The sequence below is a fragment of the Sebastes umbrosus genome, chromosome 14 (assembly GCF_015220745.1).
Source record: "Sebastes umbrosus isolate fSebUmb1 chromosome 14, fSebUmb1.pri, whole genome shotgun sequence".
Classification (NCBI taxonomy): domain Eukaryota; kingdom Metazoa; phylum Chordata; class Actinopteri; order Perciformes; family Sebastidae; genus Sebastes; species Sebastes umbrosus.
The window spans coordinates 14,985,490-15,011,554 of NC_051282.1; the positions used below are offsets into that span (position 1 = coordinate 14,985,490).

Here is a 26,065-nt window from a genome sequence, read left to right on the forward strand (position 1 = left end):
GTCAATCACCTAATCGAACAATCGTTTCAGCGGTACTTAGAGAAAACATACAGGCTATGGTAGAAAACGGTTTGGTAGTTTAATTTAACACAATATGCTCTTCATATGTTTTGTAGGCAAAAACAATAATTTGTAAAGTAAATAAAGCTGTTAAATGTTGTGTAGTAAAAATTACAATATTTCCCTCTGAGATGCATAAAATGGAAATACTCAAGTAAGGTACAAGTACCTAGAATTTGTACTTAAGTAGAGTACTGGAGTAAATTAACTGTAATTATTACTTAGCTTTATTGAATACTCGATTCTGATTGGTCAATCATGGCGTTCTACGGTCTGTTATTTCTTTCTAGCAGGCCGTTGCCATGTATAACATACCGTTGATATGGGCGCAGTTCTGATGTCGGACTCTGGCGGACCATTTTTGTGCCAAATTATTGATCTCTTAAACTTAGTATCAGTGAAAGAAATGGACCACGTGGTCGATAATCGTACAAAATTGTTCATTTAATAAAAAACTTTTCTGACTCAACTTAAAAGTTCACAACATCAAGCTGGTTTTTACATAACTGTTGAAGAAAAGTCGTTTTCTTGACATGGCTCCTCTCGTCTTGTGCAAAATGCTGCTGGTCTCATGTGAATGAACAAAAAAAAAAAAATCTACAGAGGGCTTTATCCAAAATAAAAAAGTGCTCTGCACGTCACTCAGAACTGTCAGATGTGAACCAAACGGCTCTCAACACCCACCGCAAACCAGACTTCTGCTGCATTTGTCACATCAGACTTCTAAAGCTTTTAAAGAGCAGAGTCACAACATGAGAAGGTACATAATAAATCCAACTCTTCCCATCAAACCTCTAAATAGTTCTGCATCAATGTCAGTCCTGACTGCTGCATACAGTCTGTTCAACATGGAGCAAATCATCTGGACATTTCTGTCTCACTGAAATGTTCAAGGCCGTGACATCAGATCAGATGCTTTACAGAAATTATTATTTTACAAAAAGCAAGAAAATGTTCACAGGAGACAAGAAACAAGAAATCTGCAGCAAATTTATCCCCTTTGGTGTGTAAACTAAAAAACCTACAAAACCTCCCGGGTGGCGTTCAGTTTCCAAACAATCATATTCCAAAGCTAATTTATTACAGTTTTATTACAGAGTCTTATGTACATAACGGCAGGAGGAAAAATAAAAACCAAGAACCAGCTGAGAAAAAATATAAAATGCTCACCTTAAGTTGATGTTGATTCAGGCTCCGCCTCCTCTGAAAGTGGCCTGCAGCTATTTATTTCAATTAATTATTATTTCATCAATTAATCCTTTAGATGATAAATTAAGGAGAAACACAGATCAGCTGTTCCCAGAGCCCTCGTGAGTGAATAACAGTCCAAAAACCCAAAAAGGATTCAGTTCTTTATCATCTGATATAAAAGCAGCAATTTGTCCCATTAAAGAAACTGGAACCAGCACCTGGATTAACGCTTCAACAGTGAGTGTTGAGACAATTAATCCTTTCGATTGACTGCTGACTGAACCTGCGTCTTCTCCCCAAATTAGACCATCGACACTCGATCGGACGCAGACTCGTCAAAACAAATTCGGCCTTGACTCGTTGATTTCAAAGGAGGCGGTGCATGAAGTCAACTGTCCGTTTGTTCACTGGAGGAGAAACAACAAGTTTGTTAAAAAAGAAAAGAAAAGATGCTACAGTGCATCATGGTGTTTGAGTGCTGGCAGTGGAGGGTCACCGCTGAGTGTTTCTGAGGAATAAAAAGATCTAGCACCAGTAGTAGAAACTGCATCTGATCCAGGACTCTGAACCCGGCTGGCTGAGTGGGTCTGAGTTCCACTCAAGAGTTTAGAAACAAGGAAAATATAATAAATATCAATATACATATATGTATATATATACTGATGGTGAATCTATGGTGATCAGATGGAGAATATCGGAGACCCGGAGACCTTATTAGAGACCTGAAGACCTAATTACAAACCAGATTAGACACCCAGAGACCACCAAACACGTGGAGACACAATTTGATTCCTAGAAGTCTGATCAGACACAGAGACCCAATTAGACACCCAGAGACCCGATTAGACACCTAGAGACCACATCAGACACATGGAGACATAATCTGAATCCTAGGAGACTGACCAGGCACCTAGAGACCACACCAGACACGTGGAGACATAATCTGAGTCCTCGCAGCCTGACCAGACACCTGGAGACCACATCGGACATCTTGACACTTGATCAGAGACCTGATCGGACATCTTTGACCCATAACCATGACAATAATGTGCATGTAAACACACTCCGTAATAAAGAAAACCTTTGGTGGAGCCGAGCGTAGCAGGAACGTCATTGATTGGTGCTTCACACCGAGGAAGACGAAAGGAAACGATCCCATTTGAAGTTGGTTAACTCAACGACGGAATGAGCACAAAATCAAATCTGATTTGAGAGCGTGCAGAGTCGAAACTAATCCAGAGTGAAGGCTGAACTTGTTTTGTGCTTGCTCCACCGTTTTGTCGTTAATAAACTTAGTGGGTTGGAAATGAAAGGAAAGGATGCGAGAGCAGGTGACGGACCGAGAGCGGTCACCGTCGGGATGCGTGATGTAGAATAACTGATGATTCTGAGCTTCAAGTTTCTCTAAACTCCTAACCTTCCTAAGTAATGAAATGATAAACGGCTCTTCGACGTAAAAAGTTCACCTTGTTTGTGATGTAACCTGCCCATGAAAACATAATCCCTGCAGTAACCTGTGTTTGTCTGTCGCCTTTTTATTTTTCTGTTTGGGGGTCTTTGCTCTGATTGAGTTCAGTTTCAAACTGAACCAGAGAGTTTCTGCTTGGTAGTCGGCCTTTCTGTCACAGCTCCTCCACTCTCCTCCGCCTCCTGTTGCTGCTGGTTTCCATTCTCCACGCAGCCGTTGCTAGTCTCGTCGTTACAGGGTGTATACTCGAGATCTGCTTCCAGCTCGGGCTGGGACTCCACGGCCGTCTCCCAGTCCTCCTCGTCCTCTTCTTCCTCCTCCTCGTCTTTGTCCCTGTGAGCGCCCTGGCTCTGCAGGAGGCGGAGGCGGGCCATGGCCTGGTCGATGGTCTGCGTGGTGACCAGGTTGAAGTCGTGCATGCTGATCAGGTGCAGCAGGAAGTTGCGACAGAGGTCGTTTTTGACGATGTAGACGCCGTGGCGGTCGGCAAACAGCAGGCAGGACTCGTTCATCTGGTTGTCCGCTATGAAGCTGGAGAGGGGACAGAAGAGTTGATATTGAGAGATTGTCTTTCTAATGCATCATGTATCACAGAGAAATCAGGTTAACAACACAGCAGCATGCGTCAGGTCTGATTTCTGTAAAACCTCAGTTTATATAGTAGATCATATTTAGATCAGACAGATTAGATTAGTTTAACGTTGATTCCTGATCAGCTAAAATGAAACGTTTGTGTGTTCTCTGCAGCTTATGTCACGTCAGTATAACAGTCTAAACATTTTAATCTGATCAGCTTCATAGTTGTCAATCAAGACCTTCAATATTAAAAGGGACTAACTTTTTACATGTATAAACATGTTTTAATATTTTTTTATTGCTAATGTGGGAACAGGTTGTAGCCTAACCTAAAAAATGAGACCTTCTGCGACTTTCTGGGTTTCCACTATCAGCCTGTAGTCTGCTTTTAATGGGAAGAACCTGGGACGTTTTTTTCCCCGGGAAAATCCAACGGATGTGACGTCATGCGCGCTTGCGAGTACCTTAGCCATAGCTAATGTTCGGTTGGTCACACAGGAATGTGACCAACATCCGGGGATAAACGAGGATCAACATTAGCCGGTCCTTCGATTCACAGAGGAACCTTCATTTGGTAAGCTAACATTCTTGCCAAGCATGTGAAATATATAGTGATATTGTGGTTTTTAGCTGCTAATGTTACTAATGTTAATCAACATGATGCCCGTCAATCAAGTTCAGTCTCGTGTGTGTCGCCTCACTGTTTTGACCGATGCTCGCTCGCGTCTACTTAGTGCGAGCACAAGCGTGAGCAACAGGACGCTGACTATCGTTGACTTAACGGCGTCCCTGTTGACAAGCAATTTCAGATTCTTACAGAGAGTCCCTTTGAGAGTTAGTAGCTGGTGATGTAAAGCAGACTACAGCTGTAAACTCTGTGTGCAAAAATCCTACTGAACCCCATCACTGCTTCATTTACACACCCGTGCTTCATGACGTGGAGGTTCCACAGCTTCATGATCTCCTTCTCTCCCTCGTTGACGTCGGTGAACTCCTCGATTTGCTGCAGTGAGAGCAGAGCAGACAGACTTTAGACAGGACATACTCTCAGGTTAAAGCAACATAAATGAAGGGACAGAGCGGCATTAGCTACAGATTTATTTATTTTCTCTTGACAAAGCTCCTCCAAAGCCAAACAAAGGTATTGCCAACAATGACAAGTAAACCAGAGCTCATGTGTAAAATCAAGTGTTCGTTCAGCTGTATACTAACCATGGCCGTCTTCTCTTTGAGCCAGTCGGGGTAGCACTCGTCCTCGCTGTCCACTTCCATCTCCTGAGGTCGGAGCGGCACGCAGCTGTCGCTGTGGAAGTAGAGGCGGTTGTGTCCGCTGATGATCGGCTGCTCCTGATCTCCCTCCTCCGGCTCTAGGAACTCAGACAGACTCGCCTTCATCCTCTTGGGTCTGATAGAAAAGTAATTGTGGTTGTATGAGGTTCTTCTCCATAGTCAGTGTATTACCAACAGTAGGCGGTGTTTGGATAAACAGACAGGAGTACCAGCACGGGAGCAGAGCAATGTACTGCTGTGGACGGGGGCAGCAGCAAAACACATTTTAGACACCTAAAAAAAGGCCACACTAACCCTTTAAAAGTCACTAGGGGTGCAGCATAGTATCGCGATATTTTTGCGTGGCAATATTGTATCGATACACTGACGTCACAAAATATTAACCTCTTAACAATCCGACAGCAGTCCTGGCCGCTATTCTGTCTTTCAGAGGTTTAAGCAGGCTCAGCTTTAAGATACTGATATCATATGAAACTAGAAAACCTAAGGAATCCACTGGTACCAACCATGTCATACTAGCTTGTTGGGAAAGGAAAAACTGGCATGGCCATTTTCAAAAGGGTCCACTGACCTCTCACCTCGAGATATGTGAATGAAAACTCTGAGTGAAAACTGAATCGTATTAGATAAAACGGATGTTGACAAACTGCATAATTTGCAGTTGCAAAAAGGTAATATATCTTATGGCAATACTCAGCATATCCCAAAATGTTTAAAATCGCAATAAGATCGTATCGTGACAATATCGTAATGTGGGGTTGATTCTCACCCCTAAAAGTCACACAACAAGACAAACAAACTAAGCGATCAAGGCAGCGGTAGACCGGCAACTCCCATGTTCTGAGAGATAAAATGTATGTTTTTGTCAGTGGAGTCTGGTTGCATTGAAGAGAGCATAGATAAAGGCTTCAGTTCCCCATCAGAAAGGGTTGTCTGACAGCAAGGTAAAGTGGTGAAAATATTCTAAATAGAGTTCACACTTAAACTGATACTGATTTTTTTTAGGTGTCTAAAATACGTTTTGCTGCTGCCCCCGTCCACAGCAGTACATTGCTTTGCTCCCGTGCTGGTACTGCTGTCTGTTTCTCCAAACTCCATCTACTGTAGGTAATACAATGACTATGGAGAAGTACCTCATACAACCCCACTGAGAAACACCCAAACTATCCCTTTAATAGTGAAAGTAAATTAATACCTGCAGACGACAATGTGGGTGACGGCGGTCCTCTTGACGGGGCCGTTCCTGCTGAAGGCGAATCCCGGCTGGCTGTGGATGTCCTGAGGGTTTCCTGCATACGAACCATCGTAACACTCGTTGATGGAGACCTCGATCTTCGCTCCTTTAGGATGAGGCTGCCAAAGATCAGGAGATCAGGAGAGGGATTGTGTGAATAAAACTGACAGCAGCAACATCATGAAGACTCAAGACTCTTGTGAGTTCTGGTAACATCTTTTAAATCATTTCTTATTTAATCAATATTAGCCAGTTCTTTTATCCTTCTGGATTTTTATTTTTTTGTAATTTAAATTTCATTTTACTTGAAAAATGTTATGTTTTTATCTTGATTTACCCCTTTAAAACATTTTATATCTGGTTTTGAAAGGTGGCGTATAAATCAAGTGTATTATTATTACACTCAAGAGATTAATGCCAATCATGGAACAAAGAAAAAGAAAAGTGAATCAAGTCAAACTTCACTGCTGTGTTTAAATATGTGATGGCCTCAGTGAACATTTATATATGAGAGGAACAAAAAATATATATGATATATATATATATATAGCTACATTTTCATGTACTTTTTCTTTTAATCATGTAGTTGTACTCTGACATTTTTACTTCATCAGGATATTTTGAGGTTTCTAGGCTGCGTGAGTCCGTCTCACCACGTAGTTGAAGATGAAGCGGGAGTGAGACAGTTTGAGGTGTTTGATGAGACTGTAGAGCTTCCTGCAGTTGAGGGTGCACCAGGGACAGTGGAGGTCGTCTCTGGCCTCCGTCTGCTGCCGCGTGTTGCTGTTGTACTGGAACTGGACAGACATACAGAAGACGGCGAGCGTGACACAGACGAAACTGACACAAACATAAATCACCTGTGGGGCTTTAATCTTGAAACTACAGGCCGAACCATGAATGATCTTGTCTTTTTGTGCGTCTTTGTAGTCTCGACACAATGAATCAAATCTCTCCTCGAAGGCGTTCGTGGTGTTAGTACAGACTCTGGCAGGTGGAGGTGTGTCGTGCAGATACAGTATGAGGTGAGACTGACCTGGTAGAGGATGCGTAGCTTCTGTCGGGGCTCAGCTGAGATTAGTTCTCTTCTGGTTTGCACGTCAGCATTAATGGACTCTTTAACAGCTGTAGCACAACAGGGGAAATCAGTCACTTTTAAAAAAAGCAGTTGTTGCACCACTGACAGATTGCTCTCTATATAATGTCCGTGTTGCTGCTCACCCAGAGTGGTTGTGGCTCTCAGGGTGCTGGGTCTGGGGTCCTGGTTGGTCTCAGAGTTGCGGGTGGCCAGAGGTTTAGCTACAGGCGCAGTGGAGCGATCGGAGGAGTCGCTGGTCCAGCGCAGGGTGAACTGCAGGGTGGGACCCTGAGAGAAACTCTCAAATGGAGGCAAACGCTACCAAAATGAAAGAGTGGATAATTTCACAATGCTAGCTTAAAGCTCACTTATTATTAACATGAACAATAACCAGATAAATAACAAATATGTAACTAATATTTTTACATTCCTTGTTAATGTATTTCTGTTTTTTCGTTCCATGAATCCGCCACCCTCACCTGACCGTGAGCTGACAGGAGGTGGTGGAGGGTAATGTTCTTTACATCTCAGACCATAATAATGATAAGATAATATATTACTGTGGTCCAATATCATGCATCCCAAGAAATGATGTCTCTAGTGTGCAGGAAGCGAGGATTTAACTACATGCTTTTACATCTTGCATGTAAAATGTATACTTTGTGTGGAAATACCTCTCTTCTCTCTCACACACACACACATACATACAAACACACACCTTTCCATCCAGGATAGTCTCCCAGGTCGCCCTCTTCTTATTGACCAGACACTCCTCCATCTCTTGCATAGACACTTCGTACTCCCCGTCCAACAACTGCAGACGTCTGCACACACAAGCAGCACAACAAACGACATGTTCTCACTTCTTCATTCTGCTGCACACGGCATTAGAACAAACCATTTTTCCTGTGTGAAAGTTTGTGTGTCAGATTGTGTGAGTTTCACCTGTTTTTATCAAAGACTGTCATCTGTGCCACAAATGTGGTTTCTCCCTCCTCCCTGAGAGAGGAGCTCCTCCTCTTCCTGTTTACCACTTCCTCTGTAAAATCTGAGACAGACACATGATGACGTGAGCCCCTCCTCTACCACACAAGCTTCAAACTCGTCTTTAAGATCTGATCAGTGTCTCCTCGGTGACCACAATGAGACAAACATCAGTGTTATATGTTACAAAATAATTTGATTTATTACAACAATCGCTTCTGTCTTTTATAATAACGATGTACTCACCAAGTGAATTGCTGTGCTTAAAGCTTTAAATATTGATGAAAGTTTAACTTGGAGATTCTCATGATAATGATGTGATCAACTTGTTAATTTCTTTACAGATTCGCCACCCCTCTGTTGGTCTTTTTGGACAACAAAAACAGTCCACTCAGGGTGGTAGAGTGGTGCTTCCTGTCCTTCACAAACAATCTTCGGCAAGTACAGACCCAGTGATTCATTTTAACCATTACGGAGTTAAAGTTCCAATGAAATGGTGAGTGGAGTGCTATTTGATTCCACATATTAACATGTTTCCTGTAAAAACAGGAACCTAGAGAGGGACTCGTCATGAATACTGATATACTGAATGCATCACTGATGGATGTTTGGGTAATAATGTCACCTTTGTTTTCTCTTCCAGATAAGTTTGTCTGACCTGGAGGTTCGTTTTGTCACTGTGTTCCCAGACGTTAAGCTACTAATCTGGTGAGTACGATGTTGTTATTACTGATAGAAATGTTGAAATAAACCAAACAATGCTTTAAAAACATGTCCAGACGTCACTAGTCTCAGCTCACCTCTGCTGTGGTGGTTCTCTCCGTTGGCCAGGCCGTTGATCTGAGGCCGGGGGCATCCGGGCCTCGATACTCTGAAGAGCAGCGAGTAGGACTTGACCATGTGAGAGTCGCTGGGTTCAAACTCGCTGCTGGGAACCATCAGGGAGGGGAAGGAGCCCGGCTTGGCCTGAACTCCAGCGCTCGTGTCTGGGTTCAGAGGAACCTGCTTCTTCCCTGTGGGGACCTGCTTCACCGGACAGCTCACATCCTGGACAAGAGGCAGGAAAAGGACATGTCGTTGACACCTGTACACGATATAAAAGTGAGGAAAAAGCAAGAGATGCCCCTGAGATCTCACACACACACACACACACACACACACACACACACACACACACCTTCCTCTTCTTGTGACAGACTTTGACCAGCAGCACCTCCAGAGAGACAGAGTTCTGCTCATTCTCACTGTCCTGAGATGGCTTCCCTGAGAACACAAACCGGGACGAAAGACTTCCTGTAAGTCACCCTGAATCAGTTCAAAGACTAGATCTAACGGAAAGGCAAAGGACGGCGGCTGAGAAGGAGAAACTTACCAGCTTTATGAAAGAAGCCAGTAAAGGTGAGCTGCAGATTAGAGTCCAAGCTGTAGAAAGGAAAAACATAAGATGTTATATTTGATCAAATATTCACTAGATGTGAAGTTCAGATGGTCAGTAGGTCTTAAAGTAGGGCTGTTTTTGGCTTCCACAGAAAAAATAAATAATATTTAAGTCTGGATGTTGCATTAGTAAGATCAGAAACTGGTTTATTCATGTATTTGGATGCATAGACACACATTATTTTGAAACCGTGTGTGCAATTGCTGTTTGCCAGTCACGGGTGTAACGATACATCGATCTGGGTCGATATATCGATTCAATGATCCCAAATCATCAATGCAAAGTGAAAACATTGATATATATCGCCGTCTTTAAAGATACGCCGTTGAAACTCCCTTGGCACATTATGTGTCTACTTCAGAAACTATCCCTTTAATATCTCAGGTTGTATTCGGTTACTGAAGGAAATGTTGCAATGCAATGAGAGGGCTGCTTTATGGCAGGATGTCTGCATCAGTGTGATAAACTAGTTCTCAATTGAATCATCATGTGATCTTATCCACGTATGATTTGAGTTCCACTAATGAGTGCGGTACAGCGGCTAGTTTATAGATGTGTTTTTGAAATAAGGTCGCCAAAATTAAGTGTTGATATTCAGTAACCTTAAATATAATATAATATAGCACATATTGAGGGTTTCTTCCTCGTTAAGGTAGAATGCTTTTGAAGATAAATATCAACAGACAAACATTAAATCTCTGTAGAGTGTAGATTACCTGTGAGTCTCCTGTTCGCCTCTCATCTTTTCCACTTTGAACAACAGATTGTCGACCTTGGAGCTTTTCCTGAACATGCAGACAAACAGCAGCGGTTAGCAACAACACCAACATCACCATTATCATCATCATCATCATCATCATCACCATCATCATCAGCCAACGCTGACCTACAGGCAGAATAACCGATCACTATACAGGGGAAGAATTTCAGAGCCAAATTAATTTCTTCTGGAGATAGATTCAGTCCACCCAGTCACTTCCACACAGTGAGGCATACAGCTTATTAATTAAACACTGGTATCGGATCGGTACTCAGTATCTGCCTATACTTTAATGCAATGCAAAAACAAAACTAATTTTTAAAAAGTAAAGGCCATCAGACAGACAGAGGTCTGTGAAGGTTGAAATGTTGAGAGGCATTTAGTTTCCTGACACATACATATACGTACAGTACATACAACCTCCAGGAGTCTAAATCTGTTTGTGCGGTTGATTCTACATCAGCTGTTTACCATTTTAACAGTATTTTTGATGTTTTCCGTTGGCAGGTGCTGAACATTTGCGCGTTTGACACTCAGACTGGAGAGACTGAAGCAAGTTCCACGTCAAGCTGTTTGATACAAAGTGTAAACGACCACATACAGCACGTATGATGTTAAATCAATATCAGCTGAGAGTGAAACAGCAGCAGGTAGTGGAGATGCTGTGGCAAACTTTAATTTATTTATTTTTTTCTCCACAGCTTTCAAGTGTTGGCAGAGACCATACAGAATATTTCCCACTTGGATTCAACCACGACGCACCATGTGAGGTCTGTGTTTGTTGGTCTGTATTGTTTAAGATGCTGTCGGTAGATGTGCAGAAGCACCATGTGCCGTTTGTAGGGCTGTTCTCCACCAAATACACTTTTAGACGACACTTATACAATATTGTCGACTAATCGATTAGTTGATTTAATCTACAGATGTGTAAAACTGAGTTTCTCCACAAAGAATCACACAAAAACACCCACTTTAAAATCTTGTGTTTACCAGAGATGTGCTCATAGGTTTCTTGGAAATAAGACATTCAACATGAAAACGCATAAAAAAACGACTAATCGACGAAATAAATCTTAGCCGACTGAAAACAAAACCACCGATAAGTCGACTAAGAGGGGGTAGCGCTAGCCATTTTGTATGCTGAACTGAAATGGAAAGCAAAACATGCCCACCTGGCTCAAATCTGCAGTGTGTCGGTGGCTTTTTTTTGGAGCGCACCCATTAGTACGCACAGTTTGTTGGCCTCACATAATTCCCACTTCCGTTCAACTTCAACCTGAGCAGCAGTCTAATGAGCCAAAGTAACTGAAAACACCTGTGAGGCTTTGCAGGGGTCCTGCAGAATACAAGAACTCAGGCTTACATCTTTAGGCTGCGTTCAGACAGACGTCAGCACTGAATCAAAAAGAACAGGCAAAAAATATGATCAACCGGGCTCAACTTTTACATCCAGCAACGCACTGCATCGACCAAATCCTGGTCCATTACTCTGTAACGTGAATTATTTCACTGTTCTTCAGGAGAAAATAATTGGTACGGGACATGCTGTCGGGACGTGCCTTTTACTTTAATTGGCTCACAGTTACATAAAACATCAAGACTTGAGATCCAGCACAGGTAGGGTAGACGGCTAAAAAAAAGCACTTTCAAATAGGCAACACAAGAGAGACATTTTGATTGGACAGAGCCAAATTAAGTGACAAAAGAGACCGAAAACTTGTTTGGACACTACATTACCAGCTTTGCATGAAATGCCGAACACCAAACCAGTTTCATTTTTAGTTTCTGATCAGATAAGTACATTAACAGCATTCAAACTGATTTATGTCAGTTATTCCTGCTTTGTGAATAGTTAATAACTGTAGAGTAACTTTGTGTAGCTTATTCATCTCAGATCACAAGCAGCGTTTCATGTGACTGAAGCATGCAGCAGCAGGAGTGCAGCGGAAAGTGAAACTGAGCCGAGCTGCAGCAGACGCGTTGCCTGCTTCACCAACTCCACTTCAAATCAGGAATAACACACGTTCTTCTAACGGCTGCCATTTTTAGTCCCCAAGCACTGAACAGAAGTTACAGTTCCTCAAAGAAAAGCACCAGTCTGATGAGTGCATGTCCAAACTTGATACAGACTTAAGAGAAGCTGATGGATTTATTATGGAGGAAATATTAAACTAATAACGAAGGATCAAAGAGAATTTGTTTCATAAGACGTGTTGCTCTAATCTTTAAGTTTCCGTTCAGTTCAATACTGTAAGAATGTCTCTTTTCTTTTGCACAAAAATATGTTTTTAAGCAAAATAAACAACAAAACACACATCTGCCGGCTTTGTTCATATTTTATGTTATCTGCTGGTTAACCACTATCACCAATTTATTGCCAGCACAGCAGGGTCTCATTGGAAATCTTTCAATACCAGTGTGTCAAATATGATACTTATTTCAATACATATTTCTACGAGAGTCATAACACAAACAGTTGTATAGGAAAACTGCATAAAACTGACAAAAATATTAACTTACAAGACTAGACACAGACACTAATTATCACCCAGTATTCTACTTGCACCTCCTTGGTGTTAGTTGAATCAAAGCTGATAAAAATCGGTTAGTTGTCACCATTTTTAACACGATTATGCAGCCCAAGATTTTTAACAGAGAATAAAATACATAACCTGCAGTCCCTCAACACAACATCCATGTGATAATAACACCAGACAAGGCCGTATTTTGATGCTACCCTGAACCACAAGCAGCCCCATGTGTATCAGAAGGATCTTTCACTTTGAGGGCAGCAGCGTCTGTATGCAAAGCAGCTTAACTGAAAACGTCTCTCCTATCTCAGCTTTAACTGATCCCGTCTGCCCCCACCTACAGCAGCCGACATGCCGGTTAACTTTCCTTCAAGATAAAACTTGACCTGCTTTTAAAGAGACAAACTATTTAACACAAAGTTTCAGGTTTAACATAAAGCTATAAAACCTAAAACTGAATGCCACAAAAAGTAAGAAAAACAAAAAACACAACTGATCTGTTAAGCCAAAAGGTTTTCTATGAGTACTTCTTAGGAAAATTTGATTTTCTGCATCACAACAACTTGTGAAGTTCTGGATTTTTACCTTTTGACGTTATTCCTTGAGTTTCTGTGGGACATATAGGTGAGTGTCCTGTGCAAGAATATAGGCTGAAAAGTAACAGAGAGAGAGAGATACAAAACATGAAGTGTTACAATTCAACATGCCAAGAGGTGCAGAAATATTTCCTCTTATCTCAAATGGTCAAGTTCATCATGTGACTATTGTCAAGGAAAGGCAACACTCACAGCGATCAAGTTCCTGGTGCGGAGGAACCTGTAGATTTGGGTTGGTTCTGCAAATAAATATAGTTTCATCATTAGCACATTGCTTTATGTTTTAATCCGCCTTTTATATGAATATTTTTTCATCTTAAACAAGCAAACATAAAGCATAAGATCAGTGCATTTAGTGCGGAAACAATCATTCATCTAATGAATGAAAACTTTATTAATAAACTAATCATGCGTCATTTAACAAGTAAAAACACCAAACATTTGCCCCTTAAAGAGGATCTGCCTGCTTTTCTCTGCTCCTATTTTATTTTTGACTGTTAGTCAGGCAAAAACAGTCAAGTAGGCTTGTTTTCATGTAATTTAGACATTTTATAATATACATAATTGAGGACAATGAAGTAATAGATCCTTTGTTGCAGCAATGTTTCGGAAACATTTACTCAAGTATTGTACTAAAGTATAAATTCAAGATACTTGCACGTTGCTATAATATTTCCATTTTGTGCAACTACTCCACTACATTTCAATAAGGGAATATAGTACTTATCTGACAGCTTCAGTTACTTTTCAGATTACATTTTTTTCATCCCCTTCCTGTCGAGTGAAAACCATGCATCTCCAGATTTGTAGTGGTGAATTTTCCCACTGTGGTATAAGTACTTTTAATAAAGTAAAGTAAAGGATCTGAATACTTCTTCCACCTAGTAGTAGTAGTAAATGGACAGTTGCCATGGTTAAAACGTACAGTATTAAGAAGGACATGACTCGTCCATGATAGTTGGGAGTAGTTCAGCTCCACCTATGCAGCACCCTCATCTCACCATTCACACATGTCTTCTTGTGACTTTAAATATGAACACTGCTATCTTTAAATATGCATCTTTGATGAAAGCAGCAGCAGCTACTCACTCTCGAAGAACTGCAGGAACAACTCGTGTAAAGTATAAATTCAAGATACTTGCACGTTGCTTTAATATTTCCATTGTGTGCAACTTTATACTTCTACTCCACTACATTTCAATACGGGAATATTGTTCTTTTTACTCCACTACATGTATCTGTTCAGTTACTTTTCAGATTACATTTTTTCATCCCCTTCCTGTCCAGTGAAAACCATGCATCTCCAGATTTGTAGTGGAGTATTTTCACACTACGGTATTAGTACTTTTAATAAAGTAAAGGATCATTAGCTCCTTCGTTGCAGCAATGTTTCGCAAACATTAACTCAAGTATTGTACTAAAGTATAAATTAAAATACTCGCACGTTGCTATAATATTTCCATTTTGTGCAACTACTCCACTACATTTCAATAAGGGGATATTGTACTTTTTACTCCACTACATTCACCTGACAGCTTCAGTTACTTTTCAGATTACATTTTTTTCATCCCCTTCCTTTCCTGTGAAAACCATGCATCTCCAGATTTGCAGTGGAGTATTTTCACACTGTTGTATTAGTACTTTTAATAAAGTAAAGGATCATAGATCCTTTGTTGCAGCAATGTTTTTCGGAAGCATTTACTAAAGTATTGTACTAAAGTATAAATTCAAGATACTTGCACGTTGCTATAATATTTCCATTTTTGTGCAATTACTCCACTACATTTCAAAAAGGGAATATAGTACTTATCTGACAGCTTCAGTTACTTTTCAGATTACATTTTTTCATCCCCTTCCTGTCCAGTGAAAACCATGCATCTCCAGATTTGTAGTGGAGTATTTTCACACTGTGGTATTAGTACTTTTAATAAAGTAAAGGATCTGAATACTTCTTCCACCTAGTAGTAGTAAATGGACAATATGTACAGTATTAAGAAGGACATGACTCGTTCATGAGTAGTTCAGTACATTTTGTGCAACTTTATACTTCTACTCCACTACATTTCAATAAGGGAATATTGTTACTCCACTACATTCATCTGACAGCTTCAGTTACTTTTCAGATTACATTTTTTCATCCCCTTCCTGTCCAGTGAAAACCATGCAACTCCAGATTCGTAGTGGGAGTAGTTAAAGTAAAGGATCTGAATACTTCTTCCACCTAGTAGTAGTAGTAAATGGACAGTTGCCATGGTTAAAAATCAAAATGTACAGTATTAAGAAGGATAGTTGGGAGTATGGAGTAGTTCAGCTCCACCTATGCAGCTCCCTCATCTCACACTTCTTCCTGTGTGACATTAAATGAACACTGCTATCTTTTAAATATGCATCTTTGCTGAGCAGCAACTCACTCTCGAAGGCCTGCAGGAACAACTCGTGGTCGGCTTGAATGAGTTGCATGTTGGGCTTCTTGGCTCCAGCCATGGCAGCAGAGGAGGAGGAGGAGGAGGAGGAGGAGGAGGACTGGTGGTACAACCCGTTGGCTTCTTTTCCTCCAGAACCAAAACCCGCCTGGTGACTTCCACCTGAGGAGCTCTGTTGCTTCTGTGGAGCCATTGCACAAAACAAAAAAACTAAAAAACTAAAAAACGCCAAAGAAACCCGTCCCAACACCAGATGTGAACTGGTGTTAAAAAAAAACAAAAAAAACAGAGAGAAACTCTGATCCTTCTTCCTTTGTCAAAACAAAAGAGAAAACCAGCTCAGGCTAAACACTGTTCACTTTCCATGTTAAAAAGCAGATTATAGGAAGTTTCACTCTTTAGTTATGTGAAACTGGTGAAGCTGTAATCTAATGTTGTCGTTTAGCAGCCGGTTAAACAGTTTCAGAGGTCGAGGAACAGGCTTGAAATGCGCGAAACCAGAACTCAGCCTACGGCAAGCTGACGCGGCTGGCTAGCTAACCGGCTAACTTCCTTAGCCAGTTAGCATCAAACCCGGGCTAACTGGAGAGCATTGTTCACTCTGTAACTTCACTAACTGAGAGCTCGGAGACTTCTGACAGACGACGACCGGTTAAAGATAAGTGGCACACGTTATCAGGAGTTTCTTCGACGCCATAATTTCACCAAAAATCCGCGTTATGTGTCGCCTAGCGCCCGGTGGCAAGTTGTGTTAGCGGTTACTGTGAAGCAACGGCTAATAACACCGAGGATATCCGGTCTGGGTTTTCAAAATAAAATCTAATTAAAATATAAAATTGTTAAACACGTTTTGCAGCATAAGATCAGTGCATTTAGTGCGGAAATAATCATTCATCTAATGAATGAAAACTTTATTAATAAACTAATCATGCGTCATTTAACAAGTAAAAACACCAAACATTCACACATTGAAGAGGATCTGCCTGCTTTTCTCTGCTTCATATTTTATTTTTGACTGTTAGGTAGGCAAAAATCAGTCAAGTAGGTTTGTTTTCATGTAATTTAGACATTTTATAACTTTGAGAACAATGAATTAATAGATTATTTATTGCAGCAATGTTTCAGAAACATTTACTCAGGTATTGTACTAAAGTATAAATTCAAGATACTTGCACGTTGCTTTAATATTTCCATTTTGTGCAACTTTATTCTTCTACTCCATAATAATAATAACTACATTTATCTGACAGCTTCAGTTACTTTTAAGATTACATTTTTTCATCCCCTTCCTATAAATAACATATGCAATTGTTAAACACATGTTTTGCTCAGAATTTTGTAACAAAGATACAGGATATGCCAGTGCATGTCACAGCCTAAGAGACAACCACAACAACACATAATAGATGTAACTCTGCCTTTTATTTCCTCCTCTACTTCATGTTTTTTTTGGGGGGGGGTTCTTGTTTTTTTACATTTATCCTCTGATATTGCAATATATTGTTATTAATTGTTTTTAATTTGTTTGTTTGTTTTATTGACACAACAAACATTAATTACTTCTTTATTGTTTTCTTCCATTTACATGCATGTTCTTTATAAATATCTATATATTGTAATTTGCTTAATGAATTGTATATATGTATATATATGTTTTTGTTTTTATTTTGTTCTCTTTTTTTTATTTGTATTTATTATTGAATTTAGGCTTTGGCAATATCGTTCACCTGACAGTCATGCCAATAAAGCAAATTTAATTGAATTGATACAAATATCAAAATCATAAATGCACCCCAATGGAAAAAGTCATCACATTAAACACATGTTATATTATATGGTAATTGTGATAATTAAATGGTTTTATTTTGAAGGCACACTCCATACGAGTTTCGTTTTTTTTGCCCTAACAACGCCGACTTGTAAAATGAACGTTGGAGCTTCTTATGTGTTGAAAGATCCCGCCTTCTAGCAGCTCTAGCCAATCAGCGTGCTTGTTTGTGAAATCCTGCGCTCTCATTGGTGGAAATATTGGCCGGTCTAGACAGAGGCACATTTGCCGCCTGCAGCATGGCGAGCCAGGTCTAAATAAGGCCAGGCACAAAACTTTATTCAAATGAAACAAATATACCTTGCTGACTCAATTAACGTCATAATGCCGTTTATAAAAAAAACTAAAAAAAACTTTAAAATAATAGCAGTTAATTTGTGTTCATGATTTTCCTCGGATTTTTTTTTTTCTTTTGAAGACAAATAATTTAAAATCATTAAAATAATTAAATTTTGAGACATTCAACAGTTAAAGTGAATACCAATTCAAATTTAGCCACTGGTTGGTTAATTGCAATTAATAATCTTGAAAAACTTTAAAGTATCAGTTCTAGGAGCGGATTTCAGGCTACTATCCAGCAGTTAATCATCACAATTACAAATGACCACAAGAGTGATGAATGTGTCCATAATTTATTTTTTAAACATGGATATTCCTCATTGATTTATCACCTCTATTGCAGCACATCAAACACCCTTTGTTTATTTTCGCTATAGAAATGTATGAAGATTATTGCTTAAAAATAATTTCATAAAACATTTAAATCATTTGTTGAAATACATAAAGAAAATGGAGACTGCCTGACATGATATTACATAGTAATAATCTCTCCTGATATGGCTCAGGATGAGCACAGAGCCACCTGCACATGACTAAACCACTGACCCCAAAACATAATGAGGACTAAAATAGCTCATGAGCACACACATTACTGGAACTTGCACACTGGTGATATATTTCCAGTGTTATGAGCTACAACAATAACTAAGCAGAGTCAATGAGTGGCCATTTTTAGCCTTTTTTTTAGTTGGAGTAACTTCACAAAATTAATTTAATACGTAAACTTAAGTAGACATAAAGTAAACATGATTTAAGACTAATAATTCTATTAACTTACCTTTTTCAAAGCAATCGGTTTCCTAGATTTTTTAAAGTAAGATCAACTAGTCAGATTTTACAGTGTATTTCTATATATACTTGTTTTACCATCATCTTAATCCTTTAGAATAGAAAGCCTTTTCTGTCATTGTACATTAGGAGCGCTTTTACCTGATTAGTGCAATTAAAAACAACAAAACAACTTCAGCAAACAAACATCCACAGCCGACAACACTGGTTCTAAATTAATAAGTTAAATAAATACAAGTTACTGTTGCACTAGAATAAGTGTATTTATTGCATTAGAATAAATGTAATTATTGCACTATTGCACAATAATTGCATTATTGCACATGAATGTAATGAATGTATTCTTCGTTTTCACATCTACAAGGCAATTTTTTTCCTTCCCGTACTTTATACAGACCTTCTGCTGCTTCTACTTTTTTCATATTTAACATAAATTAATTAAAAAAGTACAAGATATAAGCATATTTCCAGATTTTAAAATAGCTTCTTTTTTTTACCAGTAAAACATTCTCTGATAATAAAGTTATGGCAGGACATTCTTTCCATTGTGGATTTTCTATTTAACACAAAAACTATTTTTTTTTTAAGTTAATCATGGCAGGGAACAAAAAGGTTATAATTAAGACACACACAGCTTGGACTTAAGTTATGATTTATTATTCAAACATATTCCCTTCAACAGTAGTGGTGGTAGTGGTTAGTCAGACTTTCTGTAATACTGCATACAGTACACTGACTATGAACGTAAGCAGGAACAAATTAAACACACACAAAACACATCAGACCTTCATCCTACATCACCAATCCCTTCTAGGCTAAAGAAACAATAACTCACATAATGGATAAAAGGATTTCCAAGTGTTTGAACTTCTTAATGGTGTGTTTTATCCTGTTATTGTGGGTCTTCCACTTGGAACCAGGAGAATAATGTAGTAGTAATAGTGTAACCCAGTTTTACTGACCACAGCCACACATTCCCATACAACATCATGACCTGACAACTTTAAAAAAGTGAAACACACCATTTACTTAGGAGTTAAATATTGCCATCCCCATCCCATTAAAACCTGTTAGAGAAGAAACAATTTTTACTTAATTTACTTTTGAAAATCATTGGTGGGGAATGGTCCCCCCAGCCCAAAGAAAGTAGGGTATCATTAAAACAGAGAGCATCCACCATCAGTGATAAAAAAAATGTAAGCCTGCTGTCTCAAGATCACAACTTAATTTTTTTTTTAAGACAAATATCTGAAGATAGAGATTTAACCGTTTTCTTTAGACACTGTTCAGTGGAGTTAAAAGTCTAAATATCTCCTGATAACAGGCTCATCTACACAGGCACATGTATCTTATGACCACCATTATCTCAAGATAATTAAGTCGTGATATAAGTTATGTCAAGACAATGAGAAGTTAATAAGCACTAAAAACAGATGAGAAAAAGTAACATGACTAATTTGTAAACATGAGAAAACAGCTGATCTTGAGGTAATTACAGTATGTTGTGAGCTTGTGATAACGGGTTAAAGAAACTTAGAAGCAACCGCATTAACACTTGCGTTCTGTAACAAATCCAAAGTTTTAAATTCTAAAGCGTCTCCGCTGACCAAACGTCCTCACCCCTCATCACACACTGGGAAGGTGTTTAAATGAATCATCTCAGAGGTTTTTCTAGACAGTGAAGTCCTTCAAGCTTGGTGGAAAAAGTGCAAAGTTGCCTTGAGAAGCTGTTATGCTTTTGTATTATTATTATTATTACTCAGGCCAGTTTGACATCCAAAACACAGAGACACACAGACAGATGGATGCACAGACCAAGCACCCACAACCCGAAGGGTACTGGACCAGTTTTCGGAGTCTTTATGGAGCTTTGTTGCACGGTTTAGTTTCCCATCAGTGCTCCTGACCTCATCTGGGACGTCCTGATCGATGCTGAACATGCTTGATCTTCAAGTGTGAGCAGTCACATAATCCAAACTGTCAGGACAGCATCAGGATGGAAACTACCCTGGTAAGATGTCTAGTGGGTGTTTGGCCTTGGTCAATGGGGTTTCAGTGTTTTCTCCAGAGTATGTAAGTCATGAGCAGGATGAGGCCCGCCGACAGGCCTGCGATCACAAACTGGTGGATAGAGAGGACGTTTTCCAGCGTGTGGATCCTCGCCTCCATGGCACTGGTGTGAAAGTAGTCGTAGATGCCAGCTCCAATGCTCCACAGCGCCCACACTGCGTCCAACATCAGCGGCATGGCGAAGCAGACAGGGAGGCTTAGCTGCAGCGGATCAGAGAGGCTCTGTCAAAGACTGGAACACAAGACATAACGAGATCTCAACTGGGCACTGAGCGATGCTAGGTAGATCTGAAGGTCAATACTGAGACTTCTACTGTAGAATCAATAGTATTGTAATTTTTGTCAGATCATTTTTGTTGGCATGCGATTAAAAAATCCACTCTTATATTATATTGGATGCAAGCTTAAACTTTGAGTAACGTGCAAAAAATTGTATTTAGTGATGTTTTACCAGAGGAATATTTCAAAAGTGACACCAATCTAGTCCTTTAGAGTTTACTGAAATAATCATATGACACTGCTGCTTTTATATCGTTTTGTTGTTGTAATGCTTTGTTTACGTCTGATAAGAACTGCACTTTACTGTACACCAACTGTCTATCAGTACTACTCAGGTGTAATTCTGTGCAATATCATTTTCCACTTGTGCAATTTTGTTAATAGTCTGTTTATTGTCAATCCTGTATATACTGCTCCATTTTTATACTTCCTTCTATTTAAATGGTTCATATTTTGTTACAGTTTGTTTAGCTCTTTTTTATTATGTTAGATGATGCATCTTGTTTTTTGCACTATCCCCTTTGCTGCTGTACACTGCAAATTCCCCCACTGCGGGACTTATAAAGGAATATCTTATCTTATCTTTACCTGCTTTAGATAGCAGTGGGCTGGAGATATGGTTCACATTTAAAAAAGATGATGTACATTTTTCAGATTTGCAAAACACTAGTGTGCAAAAATATGAAAAACACAGCATAAATCCCCCAAAAATATGAAAAAACAAGACCTTCAATTACTCATATTGTTATTATTATTTGTACTTTGTACACAATTTGTAAAACAACTGTGGCGGTACTGAGTTCCCCAGACTTTAGTTGTTCAGTCAGAAGACTGAAAAACAGTTCCCATCCACATAATAATATAAAATAAAATGCCTTCTTAATAATAATAATGAACAAATGCCTCTATATTAACAAACAATTAAGGAAACTGAAATATTGGTTTTATTTTTCCTTTTACCCTCCTTTAAAGTTTTCCCAAATAAAATACACTAAAAGAAATGGGTATAAAGGGTTTCATTGAAAATCAACAAATGAATAGAATACAAAAATACAGCCTGCAGGCGTTAGGCTATTGTAAGGCAAGCCAGCTGTTGCACAAATAGCACCTAATCGTCCCAGTGCAGGTAACCTAATTGGTTGGCACTTAACTTATTTCCCCAACTAGGAGAGTCAACACTCTCAACAAACAAAACACAAAGATCACAGAATCCCAAAAGGGCCCAAAACAGACCAGAGTTTCTGGTAAAGCTGATAACACATGTTGCATTGAGTGAAGGAGAGATCAGAATGACACTGGGTGTGCAGTTTCCCTCCTCTTTTAAGCCCTACAGAAAGGGCGTCGTTACACCCTGATTGGCCAAGAGGGGAATGCACCAAGCTGCTCTCAACTATCATTTAAGAGCCAGTCCCCACACCCTGCGCAACAGGTGAACTGAATAACCCTCTAATCACTCAGCAACTCAACCAAAAAAACACCAGGGAAAAGGGAAACAACAGCAAGCACCAGAGAATTGGCAGCTGCCACACAACAGGATATCAATAGGCCGAAAAAGTACAATATTGCATAATCGTCCATATAAAGTTTAAACTTCATATACAGATATTATTTGATATGCCGAATTGAAGAAAGGCTCACAATGATGTGTAAGGAGTCTTAATTCATGCTTTACTTAATACATAAACTTGTCTATCAGCACAGTTTTTTTTAAAGTCTGTTTTTTTAATGGAATTTGGCATGTGGGCTAAAATGCTGTTATAAAATAGATAAAGCTGACATACTGTTACAACATCAATGTAACCGCACATACTTGCAGCAGCATGACTAGTTTGATATGCAGGTAAATAAGGGATCTTGCACAGAAAATAACCGAGTCATTGAAGTGATCTCCTGCTAGCAGGCTAACGCTTTAGCTCATATTTGTTCTCACCAAACTAGCACTGATTTCCCCTCACATTACTTACAGCATGAGCTACTTGTAAGATTCACAGGGATCGCACAATCTTCGCACCATCCGAGGCATAAACATGCGACTTTCACCTCATTATGGTACATCTGTTGTCATGTTTCAGGGAAGTATTGAAATCCAGTCTGCAGTGAGCTACTTTAGGTACTTCCGGGTGTGCTCCAGATCAAGGCTCCTCCTCTGTGTGGAGAGAAAGCTGAGACCAACTTCATGTCCAAATGGAGCTGATTTATATATATATATAATATATAATATATCTAATAAAACATTTTATAATCGCTAAGGCCATTTTTTATTGTTTGTTTATTTATTTTGCACAATTTAAGACTATACAACATAACAAAAAAATAATAATAATAATTTACAGTGCAGGAAGAGACAAAAAAAACACTGGGCTTATCTGAAGCCTCCACCTAGAGACAAGATTAATATAAAGAAATAATATGACTACATAATAGTGAACATAGTAAACAATTAGGACAAGATATATGTAATAAAAACAATAACAATACAGTAAATATATCAAAAAAAGACAAGTGTGTGTGTGTGTGTGTGTGTGTGTGTGCGTGTGTGTGTGTGCGTGTGTGTGTGTGTGTTGCGTGGAAGTGTATGGTTAGTGTTTGTGAGGAGGATATTGATTCAAATATCTATAAAGATTTCTGGGTAATCCTAACCAAACAACATTGTGAGTGGGAAAAAATAAAAAACATAAAAACAGATAGGCCTACATGGACAACATGGGGAAAAGCAATTACAAAACAGCAATTAAATGACCCTTTAAGCGACTTTTGAAACATTTGATAGATGATTAGTTTATTGATAGATGTGAAAAGCTACTCCATAATTTGGTTCCTCTAAATCTTATCGAAAATTGACCTCTATTAGTGAGGAATTTAGGAGGATGAAGATCTAGAGATTGACGGGTTGAGTAAGATGGACCTGAGAATTTGTTTTAAAATAGGTCTTGAACTGCTCAGGAATATTCCCACCAGAAATTATCTTATAAATAAAAACACATATTTGAGAAATACTGATATCATAAATAGTAAGAATGTGGAGTTTCTTATCTGCTGGGACATTTGGCTGCATGGAAGAAACCTAAGGTGGGTTTATATTAATAGTTCACATCACATCAGCTCCCACATGGTGTTGATAGATGGAAAATAAATAGCCAACACAAGCTAATCTTGTCCAAACGTTTACTTAAAGGTCCCATATTATAAAAAAGTGAGATTTTCATGTTTTTTTATTATAAAGCAGGCTTAAGTCCTATATAAGTACTGTGAAAGTATCGAAACACTCAATCCACAGAGAAATACACACAGCCTGTATTTAGAAACTCTGCATTTGAAACAAGCTGTTAGGATTTCTGCCCATTCGTGATGTCACGAATATACAATATTTAGACCATTACACGGTTTTAAACGTAAACATTCTAAATGTGTCCCAGTTTATTCCTGGTTGCAGTGGATGTGAATGTCATCAGCTGACAGGAAGTACACATGGACCCAAGCTGTTGCCTAGCAATGGAATTCTGTTGCAATTCCGTCAAAATGCGCTAAAACGGAGCGTTTCAGACAGAGGGTAAATACAAGCATATTCAAGCTGACAGTATGAGGAAAATAAAGGTTTTTTTCAACATTACAGCATGTAAACATGTTCTAGTAGAAACACAACATACAAGTATGAACCTGAAAATGAGTATAATATAGTATAATATGGGACCTTTAATCATTGTTTGTGGTTTATTGTGTGTGTGTCGATTTCAAGAAGAGTGCTTTTGGAAAGATTAGGAAAATGTCTTAACATAATGTGAAAGTGCGATTAGCCCGTTTGCTGCTAAGAAAATCAAAATAGTGCATATTTTTAATGGAGTTTGGAGTGCTTCCTGCAGGCGAGCTGATCGAATGAATAGAGCCATACAGACAGACACTGAAGCTACTTAAACATGTCTGAATTGATCTGAGAGACCTTTTAAAACTCTATGTCGTGGCCCGTTTACACTGCCAGGCGCGGTGGCCAAGTGGTAAGGCGTCGGTCTCGTAAACCGAAGATCGCGGGTTCGAACCCCGTCCGTGCCTGTCATCAATGAAATTAACCCTACACCTTTTTCGTCTAAAGCCAGGGGTCAGCAACCTTTACTATCAAAAGAGCCATTTTAGGCAATAAGAAAAACAAAATATTCTGTCTGGAGCCGCAAAACATTTGATCATTGTGATGAAGGTAAGACAGTTTATTGCCACACAGCCAGGTCAGTGAAGGTGTGGATGAAGGACCACCAGATCAGGATCCTGTCATGGCCAGCCCAATCTCCAGACCTGAATCCCATTGAAAACCTCTGGAATGTGATCAAGAGGAAGGTTGGATGGTCACAAGCCCTAAAACAAAGCCGAGCTGCTTGAATTTTTGCGCCAGGAGTGGCATAAAGTCACCCAACAGCAATGTGAAAGACTGGTGGAGAGCATGCCAAGACGCATGAAAGCTGTGATTGTAAATCAAGGTTATTCCACCAAATATTGATTTCTGAACTCTTCCTAAGTTAAACCATTAGTATTGTGTTGTTTAAAAATTAATATGAACTGGTTTTCTTTGCATTATTCGAGATCTGAAAACACTGCATCTTTTTTGTTATTTTGACAAGTTGTCATTTTCTGCAAATACGTAAATGCTCTAAATGACAATATTTTTATTTGAAATTTGGGAGAAATGTTGTCAGTAGTTTATATAATATAACAAAAAAATTCATTTTACTCAAACACATACCAATAAATAGTAAAACCAGAGAAATTGATAATTTTGAAGTGGTCTCTTAATTCTTTCCAGAGCTGTATATCATTATTGTTTTTTTAATTATTATTTTTCCACAAAAATACTCAAAATATTTGGAGTTATGGGTTATTTTATACAGTCTATGGTTGTGACTGAATGCAACTTTTACTCATAACTTCTCCTCTGGTGAAAAAAAATATCTTAAAAGTCCACAAGAGTGCTAAAACAACACATATACTTGCTATAATTGTGATTCTATGTTTTCACATTTCAGGTAGCCAAATCAGTGATTGCAGATCAAATACAAATAAGTTATTTTGAAGTATCATTAATTAAGCTAGTTGTTCTAAGCATTATTGCTTTAATATTTCTTTTAGAGATGGTATAGTGCATATT

The 26,065-nt window shown here is 39.0% G+C and overlaps 1 protein-coding gene, 1 long non-coding RNA gene and 1 other non-coding gene across 3 annotated transcripts; 1 reads left to right on the forward strand and 2 right to left on the reverse strand.

Moving 5' to 3' along the window:
- Positions 1-485: 485 nt before the first annotated feature.
- LOC119501842 (polycomb protein suz12-B-like) lies at positions 486-16,396 on the reverse strand. Its single transcript, XM_037792506.1, has 16 exons — positions 15,618-16,396; positions 13,399-13,445; positions 13,196-13,260; positions 10,036-10,104; positions 9,254-9,303; positions 9,059-9,144; positions 8,682-8,928; positions 7,843-7,945; positions 7,616-7,721; positions 7,041-7,215; positions 6,856-6,944; positions 6,473-6,616; positions 5,781-5,938; positions 4,508-4,700; positions 4,219-4,298; positions 486-3,250 (listed from the first exon to the last, which is right to left on the reverse strand). The coding sequence occupies exons 1-16, from the start codon at positions 15,820-15,822 to the stop codon at positions 2,830-2,832; spliced, it is 2,238 nt and encodes a 745-aa protein (XP_037648434.1). The 5' UTR covers positions 15,823-16,396; the 3' UTR covers positions 486-2,829.
- Positions 16,397-19,220: 2,824 nt separating this feature from the next.
- LOC119502322 lies at positions 19,221-23,091 on the reverse strand. Its single transcript, XR_005210043.1, has 2 exons — positions 22,899-23,091; positions 19,221-20,887 (listed from the first exon to the last, which is right to left on the reverse strand). It is a non-coding gene; the product is annotated as an uncharacterized LOC119502322 (long non-coding RNA).
- A 1,818-nt stretch (positions 23,092-24,909) lies between these two features.
- Positions 24,910-24,981, forward strand: trnat-cgu. Its single transcript has one exon. It is a non-coding gene; the product is annotated as a tRNA-Thr (tRNA).
- The last annotated feature ends 1,084 nt before the right edge of the window (positions 24,982-26,065 follow it).